Here is a 9,344-nt window from a genome sequence, read left to right on the forward strand (position 1 = left end):
TCTCCCGGCTGGCCTGTGAACGCCTCGGGATCCCCCGTGAAGAGCTGGATGAAATGGCTGGGGAGAGGAAAGTCTGGGCTTCCCTGCTTAGGCTGCTGCCCCCGCGACCCGACCTCGGATAAGCGGAAGATGATGGAGTTGGAGCACACTATCAAATGTGCCAATTTTCATCTTTAAAAATCAAAGATGTGGTTTGTTTTTTCATTAAATCCAGGCTATGATAGTTGAACAGACATTAATGAAGTAATTGATCAGAAACCACTGGTATTTAAGTATTCCTTATTTTAATGTATCAACCTGACAAGCACCTGTTAGTGTCACAAGAGTCAATATAACTTGGGACAGATTCTACTAAGGCATGAGGACTAGTTTCAGTAAAGTACTGGAACTGAAGTATTTGCAAATACTAGTATTTCACTGCCTACATGTTAAATGATTCTGGCTGCTAATCAAGCTTACTCCTTTAGGAGTAAAACATGTGGTACCAATATTAATTATTGCCCAAAGAAATGTCAACTTTGACTGAAATATTTGCTAAAAGTTTTTAAAAACAGAAATGAGAAAATGTCAAAAACGGCTACATGTCATTGGGACACGGACCATCCTGCCCCCAGAACACCACTCAAAGGCAGATGGAGACTCATCGTTTTATTGAAACACCTTCAAGTACAAAACAAAAAAAGTTACGAGTAGTGCCTTTTATCGAGGCAGAGACCTAAAAAGGAACAAAATAAAAGCAACAAGGAAGGAGGAAATATGTAGACGTCATCACCATTCATCCCTGATGTCACACTGAACCATGGTGTGTCTACGCCAGATCACGTCTGCCCCCTGGTGGTAAGGGGTGGCAGTGGTGTTACAGAGTCCCATGTTAGAGGTCAAGGTTCCCCTTAGCTAGCAGGAGATGGTGGGCAGCATGACAGGAGGGGGGCTGGGGGAAGGAAGAGCAACAGCAGCACATAGAGGGATGGGGGTGGGGAGTGATGGTCTTCCAGGTGCAGGGGCTGCCGCTCGCCTCTAGAAGCCGTGGACTTTGAGCTGCTCTTCCTTTGCCAAGTCAATCTGCACAGAAAGAAACATGATCAGACTATGGCTACAATCGTAGACCCATACTGACACAGATGAGCCCACCTCAACAAGGAACTGGCAGATATTCTTGCGCTGGTCTCCCTGAAGTTGGATCACTTCACCATACTCTGGGTGCTCGATCACTGTCCCATTGCAGGCAAACTTCTATGGGTGACAAAAACAAAAGCCATGAAACGACAACACAACCAAACGAGGCGCATGAACGGACCTTTTTGAAGGCTTTGACTAGTTTCTTCTTATCATAGTCTGCGGCGATGCCCTGGACAGTTGTGAGGGTCTTTCTGCCGTTCCGCTGTTGAATTCTTATGTGGATGGAGTCCTCTGTCCCAGCTGGGATGCGGTCATCACCCTTAGTTGCATCAGCAAAGGGGTCTACAAAGACAGTGACAGAACTTAGTTGCACCATTATATTTATAAAAATATTAATTTTGAGCAAAAAGGTCAGAGGTGCCAACTTGGACTTTGTCGCTAAATCCGGCGACTTTTGTGTAAACAGATTACAAGCGACAAATATAGCAGCTCATATTGATGTTATTGTGAGGTTTCCTAGTGCCTTCGAGCCTTTTCTTGTGTCTTTGAGACTGAGGTGCAGTTCAGTGTAAAAAACTCAATGCAGAAAAGTCAGTCCGGAAATATTCATTGCTTCAAAACTTAAGGCGTGTGCAGTCACATGACCCAAACTTGACACTTAATTGGATGCTTTGACGACAGGACCGATTGCGTGAGTCTTAATTTACCGCAAGTTGGTCTCAAGTATACACAGAATTTTAATTAGCGGTAAGAAATGTATGAATTTTTAGCATAATTTGATGTAAAAACTGTTCAAATTAAAATTAAAAAAAAAAATCAGTTCCATAAAGTCAGCCTAAAAAAATAGATCCCCATAATTACGCTCCAAAAACATCCACAGCAATAATTTATGCAAATGAGGCAATGACGTCTTCTGTGACAGCCAATAGCTAGTTTCCTTACTAAGGAGTTGGCAACATTGCGCATGCGCATTCACTAGATGTGCTACAAAACAGCTTACTCAAGAGTATCTAGCATTCTGGCTAGTAGCCACCGAATACTTTCACTATCGACAGCATTGACAGACATGTTGTAATGATCTGTTAATATACCGCGAGTAAACTTCCAACCAATCTAAAACTGGGTGAATAACACCTCGCCGTGAATAAACCTACGAGCCGCTAGCTTCCTGAAGGCCTAATGGCGGCCTCATGAGCCTAGCTAGGTTTGGCCGGCTACCCTGGAAAATCAGCCCTTGGCATCATCCTTTCTGGCAAAAAAAACAGTATTCACCATTTCAGACGGTATTATGCTGCTGTTATAACTGGCAGGGAAAAAAAACTAACTTCGGCTGATTAAATGTTAGCATTAGCTCTGTGAGCTATCGCCCTTCCCCCACCCTCTCGCGCACAAACAGTCAAATACTCACCAAAAGTTTGGAGGTTCTGAATAGCGGACATACGATAAGATTTGCTTTCCTTTCGGATAGTAACTTGATTAGCGAGCTGTTTGTCGGCTAACTTAGACTTCTTTGTGCTAGAGTTTGGGGTTGAGACGGGACGACGTTCAGCGGCTCCGGCAAGCTCTCTCAAAATGGCGACCGTCGATGGCGATGACAAGAAAACAAGCCTTTATAGCCCCGCCTACCGTTACGTCACTACACCTCTGACGTCACGTGGTGCGTGACTCATCAGTGCTTTGCTCTGTGAAACAGTAAACAACTCCTAGTATGTATATTATGACATCAATCATACATATGCATACATGCACTTTATTTATAAATAATCATCCAACTTTCATCACTATCGTTACCACGGAGCAGATCTCCACTCAGTGTGCTCATTGTCTTCATGCTATTTTGTGCATGAAATACACGCATCGTGTGGGATTTGAACACTTATACAAATAATAAAATAGTTATAAGCAGGTATTATACAAATAAATGTATACTATTAGGACATCTGATTAATATGAACATATGTAGTAGTTTATTAATCTGGTTAAATATATTTAGGGAGAAAAAGTGTTTGAACCATACTGACTTTAGGATATGAAAAGTACAGACTTTTAATGGTTGTTTTATTGATCCTGAAAAAAACAATTAAATAAAGGTTATAAAAATTTTTTTATTTGATTTAAGGAAATATGTATTTGATTAATGTACCAATCAACAAGCATATGACCTGCCATTGCAGTGATTTGTATATTTACTTATTTATGTAAACACATGAGTACCATACCTTAAAGGCCTACTGAAACCCACTACTACCGATCACGCAGTCTGATAGTTTGTATATCAATGATGAAATCTTAACATTGCAACACATGCCAATACGGCCGGGTTAACTTATAAAGTGCAATTTTAAATTTCCCGCAAAATATCTGGCTGAAAACGTCTCGGTATGATGACGTTTGCGCGGACGTCCCGGGTTGAAGCAGACATTTTGGAATAGCACGGTGGCCAGCTTAAGTCGTCTGTTTTCACCACATAATTCCACACTATTCAGGACATCTGTGTTGGTGAATCTTTTGCAATTTGTTTAATGAACAATGCAAATAAGCAAAGAAAGAAAGCAAAGAAGAAAGCTGTAGGGGGGTCAGTGTATTAGCGGCTGGCTACAGCAACACAACCAGGAGGACTTTGAGTTGGATAGCAGACGCGCTATCCGACGCTAGCCGCCGACCGCACCGATGATCGGGTGAAGTCCTTCGTCGCGCCGTCGATCGCTGGAACGTAGGTGAGCACGGGTGGTGATGAGCAGATGAGGGCTGGCGTAGGTGGAGAGCTAATGTTTTTAGCATAGCTCTGTCGAGACCCGTAGCCAAGTTAGCTTCAATGGCGTCGTTAGCAACAGCATTGCTAGGCTTCGCCAGGCTGGACAGCATTAACTGTGTGGTTACAGGTCCAGGGTTTGGTTCGGTGTCTCCTGATAGTAGAAGTAGTAATAGTATTGTTGATCTTCTGTCTATCCTTCCAGTCAGGGGCATGTTTCTTCTGTTTCTATCCGCAGTTAAGCACGATGCTATCACGTTAGCTCCGAAGCTAAAGTGCTTCACCGATGTATTGTCATGGAGATAAAAGTCACTGTGAATGTCCATTTCGCGTTCTCGACTCTCATTTTCAAGAGGATATAGTATCCGAGGTGGTTTAAAATACAAATCCGTGATCCACAATAGAAAAGGAGAAAGTGTGGAATCCAATGAGCCCTTGTACCTAAGTTACGGTCAGAGCGAAAAAAGATACACCCTGGCGTCCTGCACTGCACTCTAATCCTTCACTCTCACTTTCCTCATCCACAAATCTTTCATCCTCGCTCAAATTAATGGGGTAATCGTCGCTTTCTCGGTCCGAATCACTCTCGCTGCCGGTGTAAACAATGTGCAGATGTGAGGAGCTCTTCAACCTGTGACGTCAAGCTACTGCCGGTACAGGCAAGGCTTTTTTTATCAGCGACCAAAAGTTGCGAACTTTATCGTTGATGTTCTTTACTAAATCCTTTCAGCAAAAATATGGCAATATCGCGAAATGATCAAGTATGACACATAGAATGGATCTGCTATCCCCGTTTAAATAAGAAAATCTCATTTCAGTAGGCCTTTAAAGAAAGTGCTACGTGAATCTGAACTTACTAAGTTGAAATGAATAATACACTCCTTGGTGTTCTTGACGTTTGTGGCTTTTGGGACTGCGCAGCAAGGGGTGGTGCAACTTTTGGATCTGTCTCATGGGAGCCTTCTGGCCATGTTTGCACCGGATACCATGCTGCTGGCTCTGTGCCACACCGGAGTCCGCGTGAAGAGACCGGAGGTCGGGTTGAGCATAGGGATGAACGGGCTTTACGGAGCTGAATGAACATGAATCGGACACTTCGGTCTCCCTAGACGGATTACCGCTCATCCGCACAGACTGGACATTAGCCGGGGGCTAGTGGGCCGCCTAGGATGGAGTCGGCTCTCTTGGTTGCTTTGTTGGGTCTGTTTCTGTTTCACCCCTCCAGCAGACGATGCAGTGGAGCGCTGTAGAGGTAAGCGCAGGGTATGTGCACATGGGTGTTGAAATTGTGTTTTTGTCGTGTCTGTGCATGGTGCAATTGTATGTGTGCAATACGTATTTATTGCTCATTTGTTTTGCTTTATTTTTGTAGCTGTATGTAGAAATGGCGCCGCTGAAGTCACAGCTGTTTGCATCACCTCTGTGCTTTTTCAATGTTTTAATGTACTTTGTGTGTTATTTAATGTTTCTCTTTATGTGTACTTTTTGTATCTGCACTGCAAACACATAATTTCCCCTTAGTGGGATAAATAAAGTCGATCAATTCATTCAAACCTTTAGTCTACACAAACATGGACAAGACTGTATGGTTAATGGATGTCCTGATCTTGCTGGCTGCAAAACAAGTTTACCTTCGGGTACTAATATAGTAACCTAACCTAAGTATTACAAAAAACTACAATGCACTACACTACACTGAAAATAAACTACAATGCAATACACTACAACTACAATAAACTAACTTACACTTACACGAAACTACAACACTACTACAAATACAAGAAAGTAAAACACATTATTACAACTACAAAAGCAACAGTGTACTACACCTACAATAAACTACAGTACACTATCACAACTACAATACACCTACAACAAATTACTATGCAATCCTGCACAGAGAAGAAACTTAAAGGCCTACTGAAATTATTTTTTTTAATTTAAACGGGGATAGCAGATCCATTGTGTGTCATACTTGATCATTTTGCGATATTGCCATATTATTGCTGAAAGGATTTAGTATAGAACAACGACGATAAAGTTAGCAACTTTTGGTCGCTGATAAAAAAAAGCCTTGCCTATACCGGAAGCAGCGTGACGTCACAGGAGGTAGGATTCCTCACAATTCCCCGTTTACAATGGAGCGAGAGAGATTCGGACCGAGAAAGCGACGATTACCCCATTCATTTGAGCGAGGATTAAAGATTTGTGGATGAGGTACGTTAGAGTGAAGAACTAGAGAGGCAGTACAGGGTGTACCTTTTTTCGCTCTGACCGTAACTTAGGTACAAGGTTAATCGGATTCCACACACTCTCCTTTTTCTATTGTGGATCACGGATTTGTATTTTAAACCACCTCGGATACTATATCCTCTTGAAAATGAGAGTCGAGAACACGAAATGGACATTCACAGTGACTTTTATCTCCACGACAATACATCAGCGAAGCTCTTTAGCTACTGAGCTAACGTGATAGCATCTGGCTCAAATGCAGATACAAACAAAATAAATAAATCCCTGACTGGAAGGATAGACAGAAGATCAACAATACTATTAAACCATGGACATGTAACTACACGGTTAATAATTCTCAGCCTGGCAAAGCTTAACAATGCTGTTGCTAACGACGCTGAAGCTAACTTAGCAACCTGACCTCACAGAGCTAAGATAAAAACATTAGCGCTCCACCTACGCCAGCCAGCCCTCATCTGCTCATCAACACCCGTGCTCACCTGCGTTCCAGCGATCGACGGCGCGACGAAGGACTTCACCCGATCATCCGTGCGGTTGGCGGCTAGCATCGGCTAGGCGTCTGCTATCCAAGAAAGTACTCCTTGTTGTGTTGCTACAGCCAGCCGCTAATACACCGATCCCACCTACAACTTTCTTCTTTGCAATCTCCATTGTTCATTAAACAAATTGCAAAAGATTCACCAACACAGATGTCCAGAGTACTGTGGAATTGTTTGATGAAAACAGCAGTTTGTATGGTGACACATTGGTAACGAATACTTCCGTTGCCGTCGTGACGTCACGCGCATACGCATCATACATAGACGTTTCCAACCGAAAGTTTAGCGGGAAATTTAAAATTGCACTTTATAAGTTAACCCGGCCGTATTGGCATGTGTTTCAATGTTAAGATTTCATCATTGATATATAAACTATCAGACTGCGTGGTCGGTAGTAGTGGGTTTCAGTAGGCCTTTAAAGGCCTACAATTTTAAATTTCCTGCTAAACTTCCGGTTGAAAACGTCTGTGTATGATGACGTATGCGCGTGACGTCACTAGTTAAACGGAAGTATTGGTACACCATTGAATCAAATACAAAAAAGCTGTTTTCATCTCAAAATTCCACAGTATTCTGGACATTTGTGTTGGTGAATATTTTGCAATTTGTTTAACTTACAGTACACTATTACAACTGCAATAAACTACAATACACTACACCTACAAGAAACTACAATACACTAATACAAATACAATACACCGTAATACACTACAACTACAAAAACTACTTTAATTACAAGAAACAACTACAAAAAAGGACAGCACACTACAATAACTTACAGTACACTATTACAACTGCAATAAAATACAATACACTACACCTACAAGCAACTACAGTACACTATTACAACTACGAGAAATTTAAATACACTACTGCCCCAGAATATACTACAATACAGTACTACACCTATAAAACACTACAACAAATACAAACACTACTACATACACATACAATTTACACTGCACTAGTAAAAGTTGGCCCTGCGATGAGATGGCGACTTGTCCAGGGTGTACACTGCCTTCCGCCCGAATGAAGCTGAGATGGGCTCCAGCACCCCCCGCGACCCTGAAGGGGACAAGTGGTATAAAATGGATGGATGTATAGTAAAAGCTACAGTACACTACGACAATACATTACAGTTCTACACCTACAATAAACTACAACTACAAGAAATTAAAATAAACTACTGCACCTAAAAGAAACTACAATACAGTACAGCAAGTACTACAACTACCAGAAATTTAAATACACTTTAGGTACTAAAAGAATAAACTACAAATCCACTTTGCTTGCCAACAAGTACTAAGTGATGTTTTGCATTGGGTGATTGGATGAAATACTTATTTTCCTCAAACACAAAATGAATCATCTTTACTGAATGTTATTTTTTAGGATTTTGCTTAACATAACTATCATTCTTGTTGATATCTCTGAAAGGGCGCAAACTTATAAAATCGGCAGGGGATGGAATACTTTTCTCATCAAATACACACAGTATTTCCATCTAATTATGGTATGTGCAGAGAAATGCATGGAGAAGATCTGCTAAAAGCTGAATACATGTTTTGATTATTAGAGTGTGCATTAAAGAGGAATTATGATGATAATCTACATTTAAACACTTCCTTGTGGTTTAGATGTTATTTACTGGATAGACACTTTTTACGTATGTCTGCAAACTCTTCATGTGTTCTCTTTGGATTGCAAATGAAACCCTTTACACTGCACCCTCTCCAGAAGTAGTGACTGCATGTCGTATATTACTGTGCATGCAGAGATTATATGAAAATAATACTTAACGCACTTTCTCCTGCGGTCCCTCAAACCAAGTAGTAATGTCACAAAGGGGGCGTTTTTTTCTCTCCATTCCATTCAAATATGAACACTGAATTATTAATCTTACCTTTAATGACATTAAATAATTAACTACTTACACTTTACAACCTTGTCAAATGATATGAAAGCATGTTTTAATTAAGACAATTATTTAACAAATAAACCTTAGGCTTAGGTGAGGCTGATTGTAAAAATAAAAATGAAATATACTGCGTAAGAAGGCAAAAAATACATTTACAAATATGTTGGGCTAAGATAAACTAAATGAATATGTTTCTTAACTAGACTGTCAATGAAATTCAAGTGCAAATGACAAAAACAGCTCAACCAATTTAATCATAATTCTTGCGCTTAAGAAACTTCTGAGTTTAGCGCCAGAGTTTTTCTGTTTGTTTGAGATTGTTACTGCCACAAGTGGTGGAAAAGTGCATTACAAGAGTGCCGCCGCCGCCGCCCCGCTGAGAAACATTATTTGGCGGCCCTCTAGGGGGCACTCATGGCCCAACTATGGTTAAGACATATTGTAGTGCCCAATTAAGTACGTCCGTCAATTAGTGACATCACAAAAAGCATACGATTGTAAAACAGCGTTTGGAGGCATCCAAAAGGCTTGCGTCTAAAAACGCATGAACCTTATGATTTGATGCTTCAGCGATAACGCGATTATTAAATATTGCAACCATATTTACAAGTGGGAAAAGAGGAAAATTACCATAGGTGAAAAATGGCGACTGGAAGGATGGCTTACACATCTCGCATATAGCGAAGGTTTGTGTTGAGCAACATTTATGTTTGAAGACGTTCAAAAAGCGATAAACCTAAACCTTGTCATAAAAAAGACAATA

The 9,344-nt window shown here is 41.0% G+C and overlaps 1 protein-coding gene across 1 annotated transcript; it reads right to left on the reverse strand.

The window, feature by feature from the left end:
* Positions 1-633: 633 nt before the first annotated feature.
* On the reverse strand, positions 634-2,713 carry LOC133652069 (eukaryotic translation initiation factor 1). Its single transcript, XM_062050422.1, has 4 exons — positions 2,528-2,713; positions 1,298-1,461; positions 1,132-1,233; positions 634-1,062 (listed from the first exon to the last, which is right to left on the reverse strand). The coding sequence occupies exons 1-4, from the start codon at positions 2,556-2,558 to the stop codon at positions 1,018-1,020; spliced, it is 342 nt and encodes a 113-aa protein (XP_061906406.1). The 5' UTR covers positions 2,559-2,713; the 3' UTR covers positions 634-1,017.
* Between the last annotated feature and the right edge of the window lie 6,631 nt (positions 2,714-9,344).

This window comes from Entelurus aequoreus, linkage group LG06 (genome assembly GCF_033978785.1).
Source record: "Entelurus aequoreus isolate RoL-2023_Sb linkage group LG06, RoL_Eaeq_v1.1, whole genome shotgun sequence".
NCBI classification, from domain to species: domain Eukaryota; kingdom Metazoa; phylum Chordata; class Actinopteri; order Syngnathiformes; family Syngnathidae; genus Entelurus; species Entelurus aequoreus.